At 38.9% G+C, this 27,281-nt stretch overlaps 1 protein-coding gene across 1 annotated transcript in view; it reads right to left on the bottom strand.

Moving 5' to 3' along the window:
* The window catches only part of CNTNAP2 (contactin associated protein 2), a 2,163,381-nt gene that overhangs the window by 1,084,617 nt on the left and 1,051,483 nt on the right, over nucleotides 1–27,281 (bottom strand). The window contains exons 7-8 of the mRNA XM_044295439.1: nucleotides 23,628–23,771; nucleotides 15,623–15,887 (exon numbers count right to left, since the gene is read on the bottom strand). Of these exons, the coding sequence (XP_044151374.1) occupies nucleotides 15,623–15,887; nucleotides 23,628–23,771 (409 nt within the window). The remainder of the gene's footprint in view (nucleotides 1–15,622; nucleotides 15,888–23,627; nucleotides 23,772–27,281) is intronic.

The following is a 27,281-nucleotide window of genomic DNA, read 5'->3' as shown; positions in this document are numbered from 1 at the left end:
ATACGGCGCACCTTTCACTCTACGCCCCGCTGTGTGGCCGTACAGTAGTTTATGGCCACATATGGGGTGTTTCTGTAAACAGTAGAGTCAGGGCAATAAAGATACAGTCTTGTTTGGCTGTTAACCCTTGCTTTGTTAGTGGAAAAAATGGGTTAAAATGGAAAATTAGGCAAAAAAATGAAATTCTCAAATTTCATCCCCATTTGCCAATAACTCTTGTGCAACACCTAAAGGGTTAACGGAGTTTGTAAAATCAGTTTTGAATACCTTGAGGGGTGTAGTTTCTTAGATGGGGTCACTTTTATGGAGTTTCTACTCTAGGGGTGCATCAGGGGGCTTCAAATGGGACATGGTGTCAAAAAAACTGTCCAGCAAAATCTGGCTTCCAAAAACCATACGGCGCACCTTTCACTCTACGCCCCGCTGTGTGGCCGTACAGTAGTTTATGGCCACATATGGGGTGTTTCTGTAAACAGCAGAGTCAGGGCAATAAAGATACAGTCTTGTTTGGCTGTTAACCCTTGCTTTGTTAGTGGAAAAAATGGGTTAAAATGGAAAATTAGGCAAAAAAATGAAATTCTCAAATTTCATCCCCATTTGCCAATAACTCTTGTGCAACACCTAAAGGGTTAACGGAGTTTGTAAAATCAGTTTTGAATACCTTGAGGGGTGTAGTTTATAGAATGGGGTCATTTTTGGGCGGTTTCTATTATGTAAGCCTCGCAAAGTGACTTCAGAGCTGTAGTGGTCCCTAAAAATTGGGTTTTTGTAAATTTCTGAAAAATTTCAAGATTTGCTTCTAAACTTCTAAGCCTTGTAACATCCCCAAAAAATAAAATATCATTCCCAAAATAATTCAAACATGAAGTAGACATATGGGGAATGTTAAGTCATCACAATTTTTTGGGGTATTACTATGTATTACAGAAGTAGAGAAACTGAAACTTTGAAATTTGCTAATTTTTCCAAATTTTTGGTAAATTAGGTATTTTATTATGCAAAAAAATTAATTTTTTTGACTTTTTTTTACTAGTATCATGAAGTACAATATGTGACGAAAAAACAATCTCAGAATGGCCTGGATAAGTCAAAGCGTTTTAAAGTTATCACCACTTAAAGTGACACTGGTCAGATTTGCAAAAAATGGCCTGGTCCTTAAGGTGAAAATGAGCCCGGTCCTTAAGGGGTTAAGGACTGGTCTAACCAAGACAGCTCATTCATAAGTAAAAGCCACAAAACAGATCCGTTATTATTCTTAGGGAAAAAAGTATAGCACCTATTTGAATAAATTAACATCTGTGTAAAAAAGAGCCATCTGCATGGGATATCCCAACTGTGGACATTTAATATGCTTTAATAGGGTGTATGCAAAGAGCATTTCCAAGAAGGACAAACCCTTAAATAAATAGATGCAACTGTGAGAATCTTGTGGTATCAGTACATCACAGTTCATACATGCTAGCCTATAGACAACAGAAGTGAGGGCAGATGAAAGACAGTAAGATATGGCTGACCAGATTAGACTACACACATAGTTTGTTTATAATCCGTAACCATGAAAGCAAAGAAGTCTCCATAGCTATAGAACTATAATATGTTAACATTTTTAATCAAAATTATTTGCAAAGTTGCATAATTGTTTATTATTTTAGAAGCTTTGAAGTAATAATATAGTTAGTTGAAAAGCTTCACGTAGTAGCCATGGTTAACATATAAAACAACCATTTGTGTTTTTAAGACTCCTAAAGTCAGAGACACCTGGGTAACAACTACTTTAAAGAGTAACAGAGAGTAAATATTTTGATATGCTATAATTAGTGAGAGTCCAATCAAAGAGACATCTGCCAATTGAGAAGTTAGAAGCATTCAGCTTTTCTCTCTACTGAAGGTGGAACTAAAGATGGCCTCATAGACTTTCTACTTTCTATGGCTCATATTCAGCAGTAAAAGAGACAGCACTCAGATGAACACTTCTAACCCCATGTTTTAGAAATTGGTGGGGTGTCATCACTTAGAATATTAGAATAACTGAAAAATATGCTCATGTGAGGGGGGTTGTTGTTTTGGCACCTCCCACACTCTACTGCAATAGTAATGACTAATGTTTGAAGGGGGCAGTACCAAAATATAAAATCTTACTTTTAATATTAGTCTAGTTAAAACTTGGATAAACAGAAATGGATCCCCTAGAGCAAGAACCCCAATTCCAAGCAAAAAAAATACAAAAACACAATTCACAATCACTATCCTCCTTTTTAGGAAAGAGAGTCAATAATAAGGAGGATTTCCATATGAACTGGTATATGAAAATTAGTAGGTAAATCTTACCAGTCCTATGGTTCTGCACAGGGTTGGTATGGATCGAGGCCCGGTTCGATAAGCAGTGGCTCTGTCCTATGGATGCTTACCCTAATTTACCCTCACCAAACTAGTACGCCCTAATGACCTCCTAAACGCCCTGAAAAGAGTGCCCCCATCCCGAACCTTACCCTATTATCAAGGCCCTAGACAGCCCTAATCTTACATATTTTCACACTGTCTGTAGAGCATAAAGTGCCATATAAAAGTGCCAGAAAAAAAGCGCAAACAAAAAAGAACAAAAAAAAAAGTGTCCCAGTGCATTTCATCCAATTATTAAAAGCCCCAGACTCCTCAGGTGACACAGGGATAAAATGATTAGGGGGAAGTCAAAGTCCCTGCTCTGTCTTTTAAAGAGTAGCAACATGCATGTGGCAAGGCTACATATCTGTTTGTAGGTAGTGGTTTGCGTATAGCAAGACTACCTTATCAGCAGCAGGGACACTGAACAGTTCTTAGTGTCCCTGCTCAGCACATTATCCGGCAGTACCTAGTCTCATCACTTGAACCCCCATGATCAAGATCTTTAATCCCTTAATGACTCGGCCCGATTTCACCTTAAGGACTTGGCCATTTTTTGCAAATCTGACCAGTGTCCCTTTAAGTGCTGATAACTTTAAAACACTTTGACTTATCCAGGCCATTCTGAGATAGTTTTTTTGTCACATATTGTACTTAATATAAAAAAATACCAAATTTATCAAAAATGTGGAAAAATTTTCAAATTTCAAACTTTCAGTTTCTCTACTTCTGTAATACATAGTACTACCCCCAAAAATTGTGATGACTTTACATTCCCCATATGTCTACTTCATGTTTGAATTATTTTGGGAATGATATTTTATTTTTTTGGGAATGTTACAAGGCTTAGAAGTTTAGAATCTTGAAATTTTTCTGAAATTTACAAAAATTCTACAGTCTATAAACATTCTATAAACTACACCCCTCGAGGTATTCAAAACTGATTTTACAAACTTCGTTAACCCTTTAGGTGTTGCACAAGAGTTATTGGCAAATGGGGATGAAATTTTCCAATTTAACCCATTTTTTCCACTAACAAATCAAGGGTTAACAGCCAAACAAGACTGTATCTTTATTGCCCTGACTCTGCCGTTTACAGAAACACCCCATATGTGGCCGTAAACTACTCTACGGCCACACAGCGGGGAGTAGAGGGAAAGGTGCGCCGTATGGTTTTTGGAAGCCAGATTTTGCTGGACTGGTTTTTTGACACCATGTCCCAATTGAAGCCCCCCTGATGCACCCCTAAAGTAGAAACTCCATAAAAGTGACCCCAATCTGAGAAACTATACCCCTCAAGGTATTCAAAACTGATTTTACAAATGTTTTTAACCCTTTAGGTGTTGCACAAGATTTAATGGAAAATAGAGATACAATTTCAAAATTTCACTTTTTTGGCAGATTTTCCATTTTAATATTTTTTTCCAGTTACAAAGCAAGGGTTAACAGCCAAATAAAACTCATTATTTATGGCCCTGATTCTGTAGTTTACAGAAACACCCCATATGTGGTCGTAAAATGCTGTACGGGCACACGGCAGGGCGCAGAAGGAAAGGAATGCCATTCGGTTTTTGGAAGGCAGATTTTGCTGGACTGTTTTTTTTGACATAATGTCCCATTTGAAGCCCCCCTGATGCACCTCGAGAGTAGAAACTCCCAAAAAGTGACCCCATTTTAGAAACTACGGGATAGGGTGGCAGTTTTTTTGGTACTAGTTTAGGGTACATATGATTTTTGGTTGCTCTATATTACACTTTTTGAGCGCCAAGGTAACAAGAAATAGCTTTTTTGGCACGATTTTTTTTTTGCTATTTACAACAGTCATCTGACAAGTTAGATCATGTGGTAATTTTATAGAGCAGGTTGTCACGGACGTGGCGATACCTAATATGTATACAATTTTTTTTATTTATGTAAGTTTTACACAATGATTTCATTTTTAAAAGAAAAGGTTTTAGTGTCTCCATAGTCTAAGAGCCATAGTTTTTTCAGTTTTTTAGGCGATTATCCTTAGTATGGTCTCATTCTTTTGCGGGATGAGATGACGGTTTGATTGTCACTATTTTAGGGTGCATATGACTTTTTTATCGCTTGCTATTACACTTTTTGTGACGTAAGATGATAAAAAAGGGCTTTTTTTACACCTTTTTTTTGTTTTGTTTTGTTTTTTACTGTGGTCACCTGAGGGGTTAGGTCATGTGATATTTTTATAGAGCCGGTCAATACGGACACGTTGATACCTAATATGTATACTTTTTTTTAATTTATTTTAGTTTTACATCATGTTTTTGTGTTTCCATAGTCTAAGAGCCATAGTTTTTTTCAGTTTTTGGGCGATTATCTTGGGTAGGGTATGATTTTTGCGGGATGAGATGACGGTTTGATTGGTACTATTTTGGCGTACATGCGACTTTTTTGATCAGTTGTATTACCTTTTGTATTACCTTTTTTGGGAAGTAAGGTGGGCAAAATTTCAATTTCCTCTTAATTTTTATTTTTTTATTTTTATGGCGTTCACCGTGCGCGGAAAGTAACATGACCGTTTTATAGATCAGGTCGTTACGGAGGCGGCGATACCTAATATGTAGAGTATATATTTATTTATTTTTTGGTATTCAGTGATAAATGTGTTTTTTTATCTTTACTTTTTTCCCTTTTTTTAATATTTTTTTTTACCCAGACCCACTTGGTTCTTGAAGATCCAGTGGGTCTGATGTCTGTATAATACAGTACAATGCACTATATAGGGTACTGTACTGTATTTTACTTACACTTTGTCTGAACAGATCTATGCCTTTAGCACAGATCTGTTCAGCACCATGGACAGCAGGATGCCTGAGAAGGCGTCCTGTTGCCATGGGAACCTTCCCCGTCTGCTCAGTTGTAGCCACAACTGCGCAGACGGGGAAGGGTAAGGACGGGGCTGTCTGGGGGCTCTCTCCCTCTCCATCGGGGGGCTGCAAAGGCACAGCAGCCCCCCGATGGGAGAGGGAGGGTGCTCCCTGAGCTGTTAACCTTTTCCATACAGCGGTCCGTACGGACCGCTGTATGGAAAGGGTTAAACGGCTGACATCGCATCACCGATGTCAGCCGTTTATACCAGGGTGTCAGCAATGTGCTGACACCCTGGTATAACCACTGTCCACCAACGATTATTCAAGGGGAGGCAGGCGGGGGATCGCCTCTCGCACCGCCTGCGATACCCCCCCTGCACTACCCGCCCACATAATATCATTCAGGGGTGCAGGGGGGGTTAATAAAACTTTATTTCGGGCATTTTAAAGTTTGATCCCCACGGTCAGAGACCCCCCCCCCCCCGACATTGTGACAGGATGCCGGCTGAATGATTTCAGATTAATGAGTACAGATTAACCCCCGGGGTGCCGCAATCTTATTTTAAACTCATGACGTACCGGTACGTCATGGGTCCTTAAGGACTCGGGAAACATGCCGTACCGGTACGTCATGTGTCCCTAAGGGGTTATGTCATTGTGATGTATCAAACGTTTTTGCAAAGTTTAGCCAATCACTCTTTCAATAGGGTTCTGACTTGCCCTGGCCACTATGTTCCCGGTATATCAACATCCGGTTTGACGGCTGCTGAAGTAAATCACAGGTCACAGTGCTGAAACCAGAGCCCCCTTGAATCATGTCAGTGGGTCACAAGATGTAAGAAAGATGTCTAACCCCTGTGGATGGGTCTGCCCAAAAGACCTCCAAAGATTGAAAACACAAATAATACGTGTCTATAAATCAGTTGTTAATAGCTGATAGATGTTAGATGTGACATTAATGACCATAAAAGAATGTTATAGATTAAATGGCACAATTTAGACTTGTGTATCCCTTGGTAATATATCTTTCTCCCTCAGGCATTATAAAAATGCTACAATATTTTATCTTGCTAAAAATACTTTCATCTTGCTATTCATTATTTACATAATGTCTTCTAATAAAATGTTGGAAAGAATACATGCTAGGAAATTGAAATATTGATTTTACCGATTCACCTTTTACAGGTTGTAAGCAGAAGGTTTTCGTTGTAAAGCCAAATTGAGTAATATATCATGGGGAACTTCTCTGGTTTTGTGTAACCTTTCTATAACATATGTTTCCTGAGCTTGACCTTTGCCAAATTGATCCAGTTGCCCATTAACCAGTATAATTGAGTATTTCAGAAAGACATGACTCCAAGCCAAGTCTGTGCTACCAATGAATAGACACTGTGCACACTTTAATGCATGGATATTTAGCTCTATGCACATGGGAGAATCCAAGTACTCTATACATAAGTTCTCTGGCATTTCATGTATCAAAGGGATTTGTGTAAATGGAGACAATCTCTGCACAATACTACATAATATTTTGACCCAACAGTATACAAGCATTAAAATAAATAAATAAATAAATAATCTGTATGATCTATGTATGCATAGATCATTCCTTATCATTGTATCCTCTTCGTATCTATGAGGAACAGTCTCTCAATAATTTATTTGTTCAAGCAATGCAAATGTGAATTTATTCCTTTTTGTCATACAGTCCTCCCAAGGACAACACACAAAATTAGTCTCAGATCATAGATTAAGCTAGGTCATAAAAAAGTCAATTAGCATGAGAGCAATACTCTTGGTTTGGTACTAAACCACCGGTTGTATTTTAGTAACATGAATAAACACATAATCCAGAGCTCTGTCTTCTCTTAAGAGAAATAATGCAATTTGGAAAAGTCATTACTGAACATTGCCAGACTTATTCCGATCACAAACTGAAGAGCTTGTAATTTAATCAGGACTCTGTATCATTAAAACTGCATCCGCAAGTACAAGTGATGATACTGTATTAGAAGAATCATTTATTTTCTACTTATACTTCAAACTTTCTCTTTCCACTTCAGCGTAAACTCTTTCGGCTATATTTTATCACAATACAAACATAGAAAAGTGCTATGCAATAGATGCCTTTCAAATTTAATGACTGCATGCAAGAAGAAGGAGGTTTCTGGAATTCTCATACTGGATTAAATAGAAAAAGTCACTTATAGTGAAATCTATAAAGATAACATTTTTCTATATATGCTGCCTTGAAGGTTTCATCTTCCTTAGGCCTAGTTCACACGAACGTATGGCTTTTATAGTTTTTTGCGGTCCGTTTTTCACGGATCCGTTGTTCCGTTTTTGAGTTCCGTTGTGTTTCCGTTTCCGTTCCGTTGTTCCGTTCCGTTTTTCCGTATGCCATGTACAGTTTACAGTAATTACATAGGAAAAATTGGGCTGGCCATAACATTTTCAATAGATGGTTCAGAAAAAACGGAACGGAAGACATACGGATGCATTTCCGTATGTGTTCCGTTTTTTTTGCGGATCCATTGACTTGAATGGAGCCACGACCCGTGATTTACGGCCAAATATAGGACAAGCTCTATCTTTCAACGGAACGGAAAAACTGAAAAACTGAAACGGAAGGCATACGGAACACATTCCGTTTTTTTTGCGGAACCATTGAAATCAATGGTTCCGTATACGGACCGTATACGGACCACAAAAAAACGGCCCGTACACCCGCAAAAAAAACGTTCGTGTGAACTAGGCCTTAGTTTGTGTTACCTTACTGTATATTCTCGCTTACATTTTTATTTGTAAACTTGAGAACAATGCACCACCAGAAAATGGCCTATTGTTTACATAACATACTGCATTGTACTTTGCGGCCAAATTTATCAAATGTCACGGTTGGTTTGTAAAGTTTGGCTCATCTTTAAACCTAACTCCTTTATTTAGAAATGCTACTCCAGTTTTCTGCACCCCACCCACCTAATGGAGTAGCTCTGAGACTTTACCAGGTATAAAGCTGAAGTGAATTATTAACATAAATAATCATATCCACTTTTCGAAACTAGATTGAGTGGCATAAAAATGCAAAAAGTCACAAAAATGTTTTGAAAGTAACCTCAAAAAGTTGGGAAAGCCCTATTTTGTAACTTTTTGAAGAAAAAATTCCTGATTGGAAGATTTGATAATTCCCCCACCCCTCTATTTTAAAGCATATTAATTTAAGATATTTATTCAAATCAGAATTATTAGGCAAGAATTTGATGTGTAACCATTAGTATAAAAAATTACAATTAAACAAACATATTAGCTATAGAAAATGCAGATGCAAATAACCTCTGGGGTTTAATGTTTAAGTTTTTCCCTAAAATGTATCTATTTCCTTACAAATTTTCATTCGCTTAAGTAATCTGTCTTGAACTGAACATGAATGGAGAAACAAGTGCCTTTCATCCATTATATTAACACTTTAAAGTGAATGAATCTAATACAGTGTCCAAGAATCCGGAACTTATGTCCAAAACAGTGACAATACAATTATCACATCAGATATGGCAGGTAACAGACATGTGGCGCAGAAGGGAGGAAAGGGGAGAACCATTTCACTAGGGAGAGGGAGGAGTGGTGACCCCTAACTCACCTAGCACTGGCACCTGGCTGCCCTGATGTCCCTAGACGGGCTGCTAACCCATACACCAATCATTTGCCTTGTCCCTGGCTTACCCTGAAATAAGCCCTAGGTAGTGAGTAGGGCGGTGGGAGCACTAGTCCTCACCAAACAGGAGAGAACCGGAGATCCGACAGCATCAGTTCCAACAGCTCCACAGCAACTCCGACTCCACCAGAGGTCAGAATAGAATATCTGGAAATAAGATCTATATCTGACAACAAGAGAAGCAGAAAGGGAGAATACATAGTAGCTGGGAGTGGCTGACAGAGAACAGCTGAAAGGAAAAGCTACAGATTCCTAAATGGGACAAAAAGGATCGCAAATCTAAGCAGGAAAACCTGGACCGGAATTCATTCTCACCACTAGGTCATGGAGCGATCTCTTGAAACCGAGCGAGTGGCCACCCGCTGAGACCTTCTGACCCCAGGCACAACAGGGTCAGCGATAGGTTGTGACACCCTCGTGACAACAATGTGGAATTTCATAAAAACAGAAGTAAAAGGCAGAGCAGGCACAACCAATTAGTGAATTTAAAAAATCCCAAATGATATCTCAGATTGTGATATCATAGTGGTTAGGTTATCATAAGGCATCTAAAGGGTCAGGTACAATAATATTTGTCAATTTCTGAACTTTTATAATGAATCCTTTCAGAAGTGCAAGCTAAAACATTTACTTCTACCGATAGGCAAATAGCTTGAAAGATTAATTAAATGGAAAATTAGCCTACCATATTCATGCTAAATATAAATACACCTAGAGGTATGCAAATTCATACTTTATTGGGTTGATGACTGGAGTTTGCTTTCCTTCACCTCTGCCTCTGCTGTATATATGACTCAAATGTATTTAGGAAACTATGTTAACTACATAAAATTGTTTGGGGAATGGAAAGTATGCTGCCTTTTGTTCCAGTTTTATAACAAAGAGTTAAGAACCTCTACATTGTCGATTCTATACATTCTACAGTGATTGTACAAATACTGCGAGACGTACAGCATGATTACTTGAATGTCTTTGTCCCTGTTTGCTGCCAATAATGCAGCCTTTACAAAGACATACACATATTTGTGTATATACCTTTTCAAAGACCTATGCACTTAGCAAAGTAGCTGAAACATCCAAACAGGGCGTTAAGAATAGAAGAAGACAGTAAATAGGAATGCTTCTAGCCGTGGGACAGTAATTCAGTAATTGCATATTGCAATGATAACATAGTGCAGGCCAAGAACAGCAATGTTCAAAATTGATATACTGAGAGATTTTCTTAGCACAAAGAGTGTGGAATGGTTTTACCTGGTCCGAAGAAGAGACATGATGAAAAGAAAAATTACTGTCCCATATTTAGCCCTCTCAGCCTTTGTATATACCTATTTTACTGCAACAAAACTATGATGGGTCTTATTATAATAATTTTACCAGCCATTAGATACACTACATTTAAATTGTAAATGGAATAATGAACATCATTTTAATTTCATTCTAATATTCTGCACAAATTCATTTTATAATATAACTTTTTAGGGGATGGAACTTTATGTTTCTGACACAAAGCTCCAAATACTATGATTTGCTTCATAGAGCCATAGAATGAAATTATAAAATTCTGGCTGCCCTATAGGGGTTGTCTGCTTTTTACTATTGATGACCTATTTTCAGAATAGGTCATCAATATCAGATTGTCGGGGATCGAGCGCTGCTTAATCTACTTTGTTTAACTGCACAGCAACTACAGCGGTGAGCAGTGTAATAACTGCTATGGCATCCTCATACGAGCGCTGCCTTCTCTTCAAACAGCTGATCATCGGTGGTGCCGGCTATTAGATTCCCGCCGAACTGATATTGATTTACATCAATAGTAAAAAGCAGATAGGGGGGAGCTTGCTTAAGACATCTCCCTTTGAACTCAATAATAAATCTGTATGCGACCCCCTCTAGTGGTGACTGAAATGATAACATTCTGTTTGCCACCACTAAGAGGAGCTTACTAAAGACGGCTCTCTTTTAACTTAATCAATCTGAATGGAGCACCCTTTAGTGGTATCAGTAGGTAAATAGAAATGTTTAACTTTTAGAGGACCCTGCAATTTTTCATTTTTTCATTTTTATTTTTTACTCACTGCCTTCCCAGAGCCATAACTTTTTTATTTTTCCATTCACATAGTCATATGAGGGTAAGTTGTAATTTCTAATGGTGCCATTTAATATTACATATGGTATAGTGGAGAGCTGTAAACAAAATTCCAAATGGGATGGAATTGGAAAAAAAAAAAAAGGAATTCCACCACAGTAAATAATTTTCTGGATGTGTATGACTATAACATAACCACAATTGTATGATTTTTCTTGCATTTTAATACTGAAAAAATATAAAAAACATTTTTGTAGGTATGTGTATGGAACTGTGTGAGTGCTCTTTTTTTTTGCAGTCAGTCTATACTTTCAGTGATATCATGTTGAAGTGTGTGTGACATTTTGATCACCTTTTATTCAATTTTTTTAGAAGGTAAAGTGACAAAAAATGGTGATTTGCCCATTTTGTGTTCTTTTCTGTAAGAAAAATAAGCAGTTAAGTGCAGAAAAAGTAGGACCAAGCTGCTCTTTGAACCCTTGTTCCTGCTTCTTCTGCCAGCATCTCCTTCATGATTAACAGGGCCAGGTCCCTGCATGGAAAGAAAGGGAGGGTCTGACAGAGAAAGCAGGAGGAGCAAGGAGCCTCTAGGTATAAAGGCAACACCCCTGTTGCTCCTAGAGGCTCATTTGCATATATTACAACATCATTTTTCTCAGCAATGCAGGCACATATGAACATGGGACCAACATAGATGCCTTCAGCTACCAAGCGTACATACAACAGAACAGACATTTTCATAGATACAAATCTAAAGACAGATGCCCTTTAAAACTCTGCATTGTGATGTTTCTCTGTTTTTCCTCCTAGATATTTATGAATGAAATGAAAACTGGGTGCTACCAATTGGACATAAGTCTCTGCACAGTCTAGCATTGTCCAATCAGTGCTTCTAGTGCCAGTGGACACAGGGGGAATGGTAGCACCAGATTTCCAATGTATTAATGCATTTCAAGGATAAGAGGAAAACTTGAGTTGAGCATGTGTTCTACTGACTGTGTTACAGAATGCTAAGTGGTAGAGGATGGAAGTCCTATGCAAGTGTATTATGGCACTGTCCCCTCTTGTTAAGGAAGAAATTCCAATCATAACCATATTCTCTAAAGTATTATCGTCCTATTGTGTTAGTGATGAAAGTAACATGTGCTATTGTAGTTTTTGATGCAGCTTTATTTTAGCCAAATGTCTTAATATTTTCCATTCCTTTGGAACCCACTTTTGACTTTGGCTCAAAAATTGCATGTTAGTTGCCACTGGTTAAAAAAATTCTGGTGGTTTCTGGCTTCCCATGAAGATAGTTCTTAAAAGCAATACAATTGGTCTACTTTCTGCTTCCATTGTTCCAGTAGTGGATAGCCAGTGTTTCGGGACCAATAGGCGTGCTGCGATAAGTAGTTGTCTAAACAGAAAGGGGGGGGGGATTGTGGGTCATTTGCATCATATATGTTGAGTAGGGATTTGAGGGGTGATATTGGCACTGAGGTACGGCATATCTGGTTGCTTAGTCGGAATATTTCCTTCCACCAATTTATTATAGTAGGACATTCCCACCAGATATGGAAGAAGGATCCTCTATTGCTTAGGCATCTCCAACATCTATCAGAGGCTGAGACAGAAAAGAGGCAGGTTGTGTCTGGAGTTTTATATCATCTAGTCAGGAGTTTGTATCCGTTTTCTTGCATGCGGACACATCGGGATGCAATATGTGGAGATAGAAGTATGTCTGGTAATTTGGAAAGAGGGAGATCTTGTCCTAGATCATGTTCCCAATGCCTTATGAAGGCAAACTGATATTCCTATTATAGTCCGGTCTATTGGTGGGATGCAATAAACAGATAATTTTTCAATCCTTTAGACCGTGTAAAACTCTTTCTAAATACGTAGAGTTTGGCTAACGATGGTCGACCTCATCAGGATATAGTAATATATACATATATACAGATTACGGAAATGCTGTGTGGAATAACATTTTCATTGCCTTGTGTACATCCAGATTGTATGACCTCTTTATTATCTGCTGTGTCATGTTAGACGCTCTGAATACTCAATATGTACCGTGTATTGTTATATTTTGGAAAATAAAAAAATTGCATGTAAAACTTCTGCAAAATGATTTGCATATTTTTTTTTTGTACTCATTAGAGCTGCATACAGAAATACAGTTTAATGTAGCACCCCCAACCTGATAGGAAACACATAATAAAATAGTGTAATTAAACACGTTCTACTCTAGAATTCTGTATTTTTATTAAATATTAATTTTACTCTTATGGAAATTTACCTTCACCTACGGTATGATATATATATGAACTGATTTCCTTATGACAATATGACACTCACAAAAGTTTCCCAAGGGCTCAAAGCTGCCTTGTGGCAGCAGATAGATTTATCGGATGCAGATTTATGTGACAAAAAGATATCCGTATCTCACAATTCTAATACCTTGCAGCTGACAGGACATATAGAAAGATGGGGGCCTTGAGCCTCAGGATTAACAATGAAATGTTAACTAAGAGGAGGAAAATAAGCTCAAGGCAAAATAATTCAATTTTTGATTTGTGAAAAAAAGGAAATTGCAGGAAAAAGAGCTAAAGGCCCATAAAATTTTGTCATCTGAGTAAAATATTACTGCAAAGCTACCTTTCTAATTTGCACAACAAAACTTTGTAGTTCTCTTGAGACAGCTCTGTTCTGAGTTAACTCATTTGAATATATTTAATATGAAATATTGCATTCAGCAAACAACTGTTCTGTACCATTCAGGAAACAATACACAATGCTAAAACTATCATTTCTTTTTAACTTTTCATTTTTTTCACTTGCTTAAAAAATACAATATGATATGAATTTTAATTTATGATCCGTTGATCCAGGGAGTTATTCTGATTGGCTGATTGGAGTCGGGAAGGAATTTTTATTTCCCCTTAATTGAGGAAAATTGGCTTCTGCCTCACAGGGTTTCTTTTGCCTTCCTCTGGATCAACTTGCAGGATAACAGGCTGAACTGGATGGGCAGATGTCTTTTTTCGGCCTTACAAACTATGTTACTTTGTATGATACAATGCATTAGAAAGTCTTTAAACTATTTAACTTTTTTCACATTTTGTTATATTGTGGCCTTGTGCTAAAATAAAATAAAAATATATATATATATTAGTTTTTCCCTATCATTCAGCACTCAATATCCCATAATAACATAATGACAAAGTGAAAACTGAATGTTCAGCTTTTCTAATGTATTGAAAAGGAAAAACAAAATAATATGGCATTGACATAAGTATTCAGACCTTTTACTCCTGTGTTTGTTGAAGCACCATTAACAGAGATTACAGCCTCCGTCTCCTTGACTATGATGCTATCATTCGTGTTGAGTGAATCGAAGTTCGCGAAGTGGACTTAGACCCACATTTCAGGAAAATTGGATTTGCTGCAAAGCCAAATCTCTTCATGGAAACAAATCGATTTTCCCTGAAATTCCTGTAAAAAGCCATCTTGCTTGAAGATCCCATGCGAAATGTTGTGAGCAGTGATGTACGTGATGAGATTTTGCGCTGGATCTCCAAGCAAGATGGTCGCAGAGGCCTCTTCGCCATCAAATAGTATGATCTTTTGTTAGTTAACACTAAAATGTTTTAATATGATGCCTGCAATGAACGTGGCATCTGAGGGGTTCAATGACGGGAAGTTTCTCCCATCTTCACACATATTTTTTAGAGCTTTGCCAGAGTGATCATTGGGTTAATGATCTCTTACCAAGATCCTTTTACCCTAATTACTTATATTGGAGGGGTGGCCAGCTCCAGGAAGAGTCATATTTGTTGCAAACTTCTTCCATTTAAGAATTATGGAGGCTAATGTACTCTTGCGAACTTTCAGAGCAGTAGACATTTTTTGTACCCTTCCCAAGATCTCTGCCTCAATCATGTTATAGAAACATCTTAAAGATGAACAAGAGGAAAGGGTGCTCCCAGAGCAAAATTGTAGGTGTTGTGGCACAGGGCCTGAATCTATCATTTCCTTTTTAATAAATTATCAGCCATTTCTAAAATTCTATTTCAATTACTCATTATGTGGTATTGAGTGCAGAATGATTGGGAAAACTTTTTTTTTTTTTTATTTAGCACAAGACTGCAACATAACAAAATGTGAAAAATGTGAAATGGCCTGAAGATTTTCCAAATGCATTGTACATACCTACACACATGATCAAAGGGATACAAGCTGATAAAGACAACTAGGAGACAGAGTGTCTCAAAGAAAATCACGATAGCATAATCAAATTTCTTGGCCGATTTGGGCGAATCATACCAGAAATACATTTTAGGAAATTCACTCCTCTCTTATCTTTGCATTGAAGAATCTCTTTGTAAATTATCTTGTAGCCTACAGATATAGGATTCACTTTCGATGAAATGTTGCCTAAATGATTATGAAGCAAGTGATCCATGTAAAAGATTTGTTTCATTTGCATAGTCCTTAGTAGAAAGAAGACTATCCAGGGGAAATGTTAAACCCTTATGAGCCATGAATCTCAAAGTCATAGCAAGGATTTCATACAGTATGTATCTAGAATTTAGAAAGCAGTGTTTAATGTGAATCATAACTACTTACCAGAAGAAATATCAATACGATTTTTTTTTAACTTTGTAATGTTTATGTGCACAAAAACTTTGCCTTCTGTTAGGTCTATTTCAATGCTTCCAATTTCATCTGAAAAAATAGTGAAAAGCAGGAGACCATTTGTATTCCAAGTTCGGAAGTAAAAGCTGAGGGACAACACATCTTCCTCTTCTCGTCCATGAACTTCCAGGTAGCTTGTAGCATTGAAAAAGACAGGAACGGCATGCGATTCAGCACAGGTAAAACTTAAATTGTCCTGGAAATTAAAAAATATATAGATTTATTAAAAATAGATTGTAAAAGTGATAGTATACATGTATGGACATGCAAAAATAAAACATTATGTCATTATTCATTAAGTCCAATAAGTTGTCTTTTTATATGATTTTTGAATTCTTCTGCTATTAAATCATTGAATATAGACATATTTTGTAATATGTCTATATTCAACACCTTTCAGACATCCCACATACCAAAGAAAGAAATGTTTCAGCGGCCAGTCTACATTTTGCGGTCTATCATCAGGGAGATACCGCAGGTTTTCAGGTACAGGCCCTAGAAAGGGTTAATCCTCCTGCTAGAGGTGGTGACTATAAGAGAAAGCTCCTTAACAGGGAATCCTACTGGATTTTTTGTATGGGATCCCGGGTCACAGCAGGGTTAAATCGCAAACATGATTTAATCCTGCATTACTGATCTTTGCTCAGATGTATGTGTTTTTTGACATATCCAACTTTTTATTTCTATATGTATCTTTGCCTTTATACTCACATGGCATTTGGATAGTAGGCGGAACCCAATTTGTGTGTCCACTCCTGCTAATCCAAACCATCTGCGAGTGCTAGGAAGTTCAGCTATTTAAGTATGTAGCCATTCAGCAACTAATGTGTCATGAATAAGGATCAGTATTAGAGCATCCGAAACATGTAGACCTGCTTGCCGTGTTGGATTGCTTTTTATCATGTGCTATTTTGGAATAAAGAACAACGTCTTTTTTGGAAAGCTGGACATCCCGTCTTATTTTTATACTGAGTCTGAGACATTGTATGTTGACTCTGGTTTCAACTTACGATGGGTGAGAAAAGACCATTGTATGTTGAAAATATTATATCATGAAGCCATTGTATCTTGAGGGATCAATGTATTTATATATATATATATATATATATATTCAGTACAGACCAAAAGTTTGGACACACCCTCTCATTCAAAGAATTTTCTTTATTTTCATGACTATGAAAATTGTAGATTCACACCGAAGGCATCAAAACTATGAATTAACACATGTGGAATTATATACATAACAAAAAAGTGTGAAACAACTGAAAATATGTCATATTCTAGGTTCTTCAAAGTAGCCACCTTTTGCTTTGATTACTGCTTTGCACACTCTTGGCATTCTCTTGATGAGCTTCAAGAGGTAGTCACCTGAAATGGTTTTCACTTCACAGGTATGCCCTGTCAGGTTTAATAAGTGGAATTTCTTGTCTTATAAATGGGGTTGGGACCATCAGTTGCGTTGTGGAGAAGTCAGGTGGATACACAGCTGATAGTCCTACTGAATAGACTGTTAGAATTTGTATTATGGCAAGAAAAAAGCAGCTAAGTAAAGAAAAATGAGTGGCCATCATTACTTTAAGAAATGAAGGTCAGTTAGTCCGAAAAATTAGGAAAACTTTAAAGTGTCCCCAAGTGCAGTCACAAAAACCATCAAGCGCTACAAAGAAACTGGCTCACATGCGGACCGCTCCAGAAAAGGAAGACCAAGAGTCACCTCTGCTGCGGAGGAAAAGTTCATACGAGTCACCAGCCTCAGAAATCGCATGTTAACAGCAGCTCAGATTAGAGACCAGGTCAATGCCACACAGATTTTAGCAGCAGACACATCTCTAGAACAACTGTTAAGAGGAGACTGTGTGAATCAGGCCTTCATGGTAAAAAAAATATGCTAGAAAACCACTGCTAAGGACAGGCAACAAGCAGAAGAGACTTGTTTAGGCTAAAGAACACAAGGAATGGACATTAGACCAGTGGAAATCTGTGCTTTGGTCTGATGAGTCAAAATTTGAGATCTTTGGTTCCAACCACTGTGTCTTTGTGCAATGCAGAAAAGGTGAACGGATGGACTCTACATGCCTGGTTCCCACCGTGAAGCATGGAGGATGAGGTGTGATGATGTGGGGGTGCTTTGCTGGTGACACTGTTGGGGATTTATTCAAAATTGAAGGCATACTGAACCAGCATGGCTACCACAGCATCTTGCAGCAGCATGCTATTCCATCCGGTTTGCATTTAGTTTCACCATCATTTATTTTTCAACAGGACAATGACCCCCAAACACACCTCCAGGCTGTGTAAGGGCTATTTGACCATGAAGGAGAGTGATGGGGTGCTGCGCCAGATGACCTGGCCTCCACAGTCACCGGACCTGAACCCAATCGAGATGATTTGGGGTGAGCTCGACCGCAGAGTGAAGGCAAAAGGGCCAATAAGTGCTAAGCATCTCTGGGAACTCCTTCAAAACTGTTGGAAGACCATTTCAGGTGACTACCTCTTGAAGCTCATCAAGAGAATGCCAAGAGTGTGCAAAGCAGTAATCAAAGCAAAAGGCGGCTACTTTGAAGAACCTAGAATATGACATATTTTCAGTTGTTTCACAATTTTTTTTGTTATGTATATAATTCCACATGTGTTAATTCATAGTTTTAATACCTTTAGTTTGAATCTACAATTTTCATAGTCATGAAAATAAAGAAAACTCTTTGAATGAGAAGGTGTGTCCAAACTTTTGGTCTGTACTGTGTATATATATATATATATATATATATATATATATATATTAAGAAGGTACAAGGAATCATTCTGGCCTCTGTGGAGTAAGAGCCAGTTTTCATGTGTCAGCAGCAGTTGCTGTTTGACACCTTGGTACTTAGCATGGCTATAATATCTGATCCGTGATGGCTCTTACTGGGAATAGTCAAAGTGCTGGGTGGGTGACTTCTCCCCATGTTCCAGGCCGGCCAGCCAGCACTGCCAGGTGGGAAGAATTACTTCCGTCTGACGTGTAGCTCAGGAGTTCTGTGTGCTGGGATCTGAGGCCTGTGCTGGGCTGGAGAGCAGAGACCCATGTGTCAGGGGAACAGGCAGTCTAAAGCCTGTATTTGAACTTTCTGAGGCAGAACTGCCACCAAGGTGACTTTTGTTATATTAACTTGCCATTGGGTTTTAAGTATCACCAACACTGCAAAAGTGACGTTTTGTTTTTGTGTGAATAAACACTGAAGTTTGAATTGCGAACTTGTAATTTGCCTCTGTACTGTGCCCGCTTATTCTAACTACCAGAGCAATTCCCCACAATATATCTCGTGTATATATATATATATATATATATATATATATGAGTTTCTGTCTGTCTGTCTGGACATCTGTCTGTCTGACCAAACGACTGAACCAATCTTCACCAAATTTGGCACATGGGTACATCATGTGTCCGGGAAGGTTTTAGACCATGTCTCAGCTCCCTAGGACGTACCGTTCCTCAAATATTCCCAAAAAATTACCTTCATTAGCCAATACAAGCCTATACAGACGTGGACAAAATTGTTGGTACCCTTTGGTCAATGAAAGAAAAAGTCACAATGGTCACAGAAATAACTTTAATCTGACAAAAGTAATAATAAATTAAAATTCTATAAATGTTAACCAATGAAAGTCAGACATTGTTTTTCAACCATGCTTCAACAGAATTATGTAAAAAAATAAACTCATGAAACAGGCATGGACAAAAATGATGGTACCCCTAGAAAACACAGAACATAATGTGACCAAAGGGACATGTTAATTCAAGGTGTGTCCACTAATTAGCATCACAGGTGTCTACAACCTTGTAATCAGCCATTGGGCCTATATATATGGCTCCAGGTAATCACTGTGTTGTTTGGTGATATGGTGTGTACCACACTCGACATGGACCAGAGGAAGCAAAGGAAAGAGCTGTCTCAAGAGATCAGAAAGAAAATTATAGACAAGCATGTTAAAGGTAAAGGCTATAAGACCATCTCCAAGCAACTAGATGTTCCTGTGAGTACAGTTGCACATATTATTCATAAGTTTAAGATCCATGGGACTGTAGCCAACCTCCCTGGACGTGGCCGCAGGAGGAAAATTGATGACAAATCTAAGAGACGGATAATCCGAATGGTAACAAAAGAGCCTAGAAAGACTTCTAAAGAGATTCAAGGTGAACTTCATGCTCAAGGAACATCAGTGTCAGATCGCACCATCCGTCGTTGTTTGAGCCAAAGTGGACTACATGGGAGACGACCAAGGAGGACACCATTGTTGAAAACGAATCATAAAAAAGCAAGACTGGAATATGCCAAACTACATGTTGACAAGCCACAAAGCTTCTGGGAGAATGTCCTGTGGACAGATGAGACAAAAATCGAAGTTTTTGCCAAGGCACATCAGCTGTATGTTCACAGACGAAAAAATGAAGCATATCAAGAAAAGAACACTGTCCCTACTGTGAAACATGGAGGAGGCTCTGTTATGTTCTGGGGCTGCTTTGCTGCGTCTGGCACAGGGTGTCTTGAATCTGTGCAGGGTACAATGAAATCTCAAGACTATCAAGGAATTCTAGAGAGAAATGTACTAGCCAGTGTCAGAAAGCTTGGTCTCAGTCGCAGGTCATGGGTCTTGCAACAGGACAATGACCCAAAACACACCGCTAAAAACACCCAAGAATGGCTAAGAGGAAAAAATTGGACTATTCTAAAGTGGCCTTCTATGAGCCCTGACCTCAATCCTATTGAGCATCTTTGGAAGGAGCTGAAACATGCAGTCTGGAAAAGGCACCCTTCAAACCGGACACAACTGGAGCAGTTTGCTCATGAGGAGTGGGCCAAAATACCTGCTGAGAGGTGCAGATGTCTCATTGACAGTTACAGGAAGCGTTTGATTGCAGTGATTGCCTCAAAAGGTTGCGCAACAAAATATTAAGTTAGGGGTACCATCATTTTTGTCCATGCCTGTTTCATGAGTTTATTTTTTTACATAATTCTGTTGAAGCATGGTTGAAAAACAATGTCTGACTTTCATTGGTTAACATTTATAGAATTTTAATTTATTATTACTTTTGTCAGATTAAAGTTATTTCTGTGACCATTGTGACTTTTTCTTTCATTGACCAAAGGGTACCAACAATTTTGTCCACGTCTGTAAGTCCTTCTCTTCAAATCCCAACTGCCATGCACACAGTTTTACTCCAGGTTTCCATAACAACCCAGCCATTTTTCTTCACTGCTGTAGGTCGGCTTTAGGCTAGGGCTACAGGATGACACATAGGGCACAACTGCGCTGCTACATGCATCCATCTTGGGTGGATATTTTGCGACTTGGAGGTCACTGTTAATGGGGCAGGCACTGTGAAGATCACTTTTAAAGGGGTGGGCACTATGGAGGTGACTGTTAAAGGGGCGGGCACTGTGGAAGTCACTGTTAAAGTGGTGGGTACTGTGGAGGTCACTGTTAAAAGGGTGGGCACTGTGGAGGTCACTGTTAAAGGGGCAGGTGCTGTGGAGGTCACTGTTAAAGGGGTGGGCACTGTGGAGGTCAGTGTCAAAGAGGCAGACACTGTGGAGGTCACTGTTAAGGGGGCAGGGGCCACTATTAAAGGGGCAATTGCTGTGGAGGTCACTGTTAAGGCTTTAGGGTACTGTGAGGTCATTGTTAAGGCAGCAGGGTACTGTGAAGGTCATTGTTAGGGGGGTGGGCCCCTGAAGAGGTCACTGTCAAGGGAGTAGGGTGCTGTGAAACTCACTGTTAAAGGGGTGGGCTGCTGTGAAGGTCAAAGTTAAGGGGATGGGCTGCTGTGGAGGTCCAATTTTAAAGTGGTGGGGCACTGTCGGGGGGGGGGGTCAATGTTACGGGGTGGGGAACTGTGGAGTTCACTGTTAAAGGGGTAGGGTGCTGTAGAGGTCACTGTTATGGGGGATATTGTCATTATCTTTTAACAACACACAGAAACATTAAATGAAATTGATGAAATATACCTATGCAAAGCCGGGTCCTTCTGCTTGTATAATATAACATTTATTTCTGTCTTTCTGTTGTCTGTCTGTTCTTTATGCATGGCCAAACAACTGAATTGATCTGCACCAAATTTGGCACATAGCTACATCAGGTGTCCGGGAAGTCTTTAGACCGCGTTTCAGATCCCTAGGACTTTTCCTGAGATACCCCCCCAAAAACAGAAATGTATTAGCTAATAGGAGCTTGCAGCTTCACTCACATTCTAACTGCCAATCGCTCAGTCAAATGACCCTTATTATCTAATAGCAGCTCGCAGGTTCTTCAGCTTGCAGGTCTTGGCATACACAGTTACACCAGGTTTCCATAACAACTCAGCCATTTTTCTTTATTGTTATAGTTCACTATTAGGAGAGCGTGGTGGTGTAGAGGTCACTGTTAAGGAACATTGTGATCTGGTTGTAACATTTTAAGTGGGCAGGGTACTGTGGAGGTCTCATATTAAGGATACAGGGTGCTGTGGAGGTCTTATATTAAGGGAGGGTGGTGCAGTGGGGGGGTCACAGTTAAGGTGGTGGGGTACTATGGAGGTCAATGTTAAGGTGCAAGGTGCTGTAGAGGTCACTGTTAAGGGGGCTGGTGGCAGGGAGGTCACTGTTAAGTGGACGGGTCACTTTTCAGGTCATTGTTAAGATGGTGTGGTGCTGTAAAGGGTACTTTTAAGGGGACAGGTCATTTTGGGGTGACTGTTAAGGGGGTAGGTGACTTTGAAGGTCACTTTTAAGGGGTAGGCAACTGTGTAGTTCAGTGTAAAGGGCACTATGGAGGTTAAGGAGGCAGGGTTCTGTGGAGGTCAAAGTTAAGGGGGTGGTCTGCTTTGGAGGTCGCTGTTAATGGGGAGGTGTGCTGTAGAGGTCACATTTATGGGGAACACTGTGGATATCTTTTAACCGCAAAAACATTAAATAAAAGAGTGGCAGTATACCCGTGCGAAGCCGGGTCATGTTGCAAAATGGATGTAAAGATTCATACATTTCTACAACAAATATGTGATATGGTTATACCCTATATGTAGCAACTAGTGTGCTTCAGGTTTTATCAGGCATTTAGCTCAAAGCAAAATTGCCACTGACATCAGAAAAGGAATCTTATCAAGACCTAAATGAAGATGGTCTCTGTCACTTATTCCAATTTTGACAAACTTTTTGTGTATAAAAAAAATGGAAAGAAAAGCTAGTTCTGAATAATTTGGTAGTCTGAACCTGTACATAATATTATCTGCCTTTACATTTCATGCACCATAATTCCCTGTAGATTCCTACCAGAAACAATAAAACATGATTTATTTATATTTTTACCCTGTAACTAGTTCCAACTTCAAACATCCAGATTATCAACATTTATCTTTGCAAAGATACTTCTGATTATGTGGAGATCATGGACCTTTAGGAGCTGGAATCTGGTTGCCATTAAAAACTGTCTCCCCACTGAGAAGGTAGATCTGTTTTTACCCTCCCTTCTCCCTTGCTGCATACACAGTGTACAATAAGAGCTGTGTATACAGATCAGGAAGTGGCATTGCTGCTTCCTGCTCCTGACCTATTGATCATGTAATTGCTGGGGGCTGTGTAACTGCATGGGCTGTTGGGTTGTAGCACACCAAGTTTAGTCCTGCTATGCATGTCAGAAGACTGTAGAAACCGGTAATAAAGAAAATGCAATAAAAAAATAGAGTTCACTATAGAAAACACAAAAACAAAAAACAAATGTCACCACACTGCAATTTCTAGCTTCTAGTTAAAATCAATGCTCAGTATACAGCAGCAGAGTATACTGATCCTTATATACTGTATATGTTCCTTATATAGCCAAGATAGCTAACTTATGTCCATGTCTAATAGGTAAACAACTACATAGTTCATCATACTGTACATACTAAGGGCAAGGACGTATGTTCCTAACATACCACATTATAGGAATTCATCTTCTTCCTCCTGGCAAGGTCAGTGATATTAAGTGAATTATACTTAATGCTTTCCATACAGCCCTTGAAATTTCTTCTGTTGCTTGAGCTTGGCTTTCCAGACAAAGGCATGCCTCCAAAAGTGAGCTGGAATGGAATTCCCACAACAATATTATTTATTTGTTAATGAGAAATATGTTCACCTGCAAGTAATAATGAACTGGCCTACTGTGAACTTATTTATTAGTATGCACATTTTGCACAGTGTAACCCTGCAGTGGATCCTAACATTATAGTAAAGTACCTTTAAAGGGGTCGCCCAAGATAATTAAAAGACAAGCTGCACAATTGATTAATATATAAAAAATAATGTTCACCCATTTTACCAGTACCGTTTTTCGGCCTTTGTCCGGTCCTCCTGCCACTGCTTGCTTACAAACTGTTGCAGGTATGTGCCAGTATATGGCATGTGACCGCTGCAACCAATCAATGTCCACAGTGGTCTACCGCTGAGGACAGTGATTGGCTGCAAGGGTGACATTCCATATGTCTGTACGTTACTGGGCACATCACTGACCCTGTCACGAGCACAGTGACATGAAGTTGTACAGCATGTGACCTCAGTGATAGACTGTAGAAGGCAGTCACTGGCAGCAGCAGTCATGTGTTGTATACTGGCACGCAAGTCCTCACTGGAGTCCTCACTGGAGTTTGTAAACAAGCAGTGGAATGGCTTACCAGAGAAGGGGGTGAGTATAAAAATTTTTTTTTTTACTTTAAGCAATTGTTAGGATTAACAGATTTTTTTTAAAAAATTTTTATCTTGGACAATTCCTTGAAGGCTTGTCTAAGATAGCTCCATGATATTAAAATGTAGAATTACCATAGCCAACTCATCATTCCTATTTCCCTTCTCAGTTGACTGCAATTAACACAAAATATATGACAGTTTTGCATATTTTAACCAAAGGTTAAATCCACATACAAAAGATGTGTTATACTACTTACAATGGTATGCAGAAGCTTGGGCACCCCTGATCAAAATGACTGTTATTGTGAACACTTAAGGAAGTTATAGATAAAAAGGCATAAAGGTTAAGAGGACACAATCCCTTTGTATTTTAAGAGACAACGTTTTTTTTTTTAAATCTTTTATATTTTCAAAGTAACAAAAAAAGGTAGAAGGCCCGAAGCAAAACTTTGGGCACCCTGCATAGTTAGTACCTAGCAGCACCCCCTTTGGCAAGTATAACAGCTTATAAATGCTTTTTGTAGCCAGCCAAAAGTCTTTCAATTCTTGTTTGGGAGATTTTCATCTATTCATTCTTGTAAGTCTTCCAGTTCTGTGAGATTCCCAGGACATCTTGCATGCATTGCTCTTTTGAAGTCTATCCATAGATTTTTCTGTTCATATCAGGGGATTGTGAGGGCCATGGTAACATCTTAAGCTTGCCCCTTTTGAGGTAGTCTATTGTGGATGTTTAGGTATCTTTAGGATCAATATCCACTTGTGGAAGACATCCTCTTTTCAACTTCAGCCTTTTTTACAGTTGGTGTTATTTTTACTTCCAGAATTGGCTGGAATTTCATTGACTCCTTTCTTCCCTCTACCTGTGAAATGTTTCCCGTGTAATTGGCTGTAACACAACCCCAAAGCATGATTGATCAACCCTCATTCTTAATGGTTGGAAAAGTGTTTGTTTATGAAATTTTGTGCCCTTTTTCTCCAACTGTACCTCTGCTCATTGTAGCCAAACAGTTCTATTTTAACCTTATTGGTCCACAGGACTTGTTTCCAAAATGCATCAGGCTTGTTTAGATGTTCTTTTGCTAACTTCTGACACTGAATTTTGTAGTAAGGACACAGAAGATGTTTTCTTTTGATGACTCTTCCATGAAGACCATATTTATGCAGGTGTCGCTGAACAGTAACAATGTTCCACAGTGATGAGCGGCATAGGCAATATTAGCTTGATAAAGGCTTCATTGAGTAGGCCGAAACGTTGCTGGATTAAAGTTGTTTTGGGGTCTTCACCCTGCCACTGAAAGCTGGAAGTGCTGCCTCGTCATTTGTCCTGCAATATTAGTTCTCACAATATTTTGTGAATTTTTCACATAATATTCACAATAAATTAGCAAATTCTAGAATTCGTGATCTCCAGTCATTATTTTAACGATTTTTCAAATAGGCACTAATGATGCGCATATTTTTTGCTCAATACATGCAACTTCACATTTTATCAGGTCTGAGTAGATATTACTGATTGGTACACTAAGTATTGTTGGGACATCACAGCACTATGTCTGTAGCATATACAGGGAGTGCAGAATTATTAGGCAAGTTGTATTTTTGAGGATTAATTTTATTATTGAACAACAACCATGTTCTCAATGAACCCAAAAAACTCATTAATATCAAAGCTGAATATTTTTGGAAGTAGTTTTTAGTTTGTTTTTAGTTTTAGCTATTTTAGGGGGATATCTGTGTGTGCAGGTGACTATTACTGTACATAATTATTAGGCAACTTAACAAAAAACAAATATATACCCATTTCAATTATTTATTTTTACCAGTGAAACCAATATAACATCTCAACATTCACAAATATACATTTCTGACATTCAAAAACAAAACAAAAACAAATCAGTGACCAATATAGCCACCTTTCTTTGCAAGGACACTCAAAAGCCTGCTATCCATGGATTCTGTCAGTGTTTTGATCTGTTCACCATCAACATTGCGTGCAGCAGCAACCACAGCCTCCCAGACACTGTTCAGAGAGGTGTACTGTTTTCCCTCCTTGTAAATCTCACATTTGATGATGGACCACAGGTTCTCAATGGGGTTCAGATCAGGTGAACAAGGAGGCCATGTCATTAGATTTTCTTCTTTTATACCCTTTCTTGCCAGCCACGTTGTGGAGTACTTGGACGCGTGTGATGGAGCATTGTCCTGCATGAAAATCATGTTTTTCTTACCTTGCAGACTTCTTCCTGTACCACTGCTTGAAGAAGGTATCTTCCAGAAACTGGCAGTAGGACTGGGAGTTGAGCTTGACTCCATCCTCAACCCAAAAAGGCCCCACAAGCTCATCTTTGATGATACCAGCCCAAACCAGTACTCCACCTCCACCTTGCTGGCGTCTGAGTCAGACTGGAGCTCTCTGCCCTTTACCAATCCAGCCATCTGGCCCATCATGACTCACTCTCATTTCATCAGTCCATAAAACCTTAGAAAAATCAGTCTTGAGATATTTCTTGGCCCAGTCTTGACATTTCAGCTTGTGTGTCTTGTTCAGTGGTGGTCGTCTTTCAGCCTTTCTTACCTTGGCCATGTCTCTGAGTATTGCACACCTTGTGCTTTTGGGCACTCCAGTGATGTTGCAGCTCTGAAATATGGCCAAACTGGTGGCAAGTGGCATCTTGGCAGCTGCACGCTTGACTTTTCTCAGTTCATGGGCAGTTATTTTGCGCATTGGTTTTTCCACACGCTTCTTGCGACCCTGTTGACTATTTTGAATGAAACGCTTGATTGTTCGATGATCACGCTTCAGAAGCTTTGCAATTTTAAGAGTGCTGCATCCCTCTGCAAGATATCTCACTATTTTTGACTTTTCTGAGCCTGTCAAGTCCTTCTTTTGACCCATTTTGCCAAAG

Source organism: Bufo gargarizans, chromosome 5, assembly GCF_014858855.1.
Source record: "Bufo gargarizans isolate SCDJY-AF-19 chromosome 5, ASM1485885v1, whole genome shotgun sequence".
Taxonomy (NCBI): domain Eukaryota; kingdom Metazoa; phylum Chordata; class Amphibia; order Anura; family Bufonidae; genus Bufo; species Bufo gargarizans.
The sequence above is the reverse complement of the archived record's forward strand: the minus strand, read 5'-3'. Positions and strand labels throughout refer to the sequence as shown.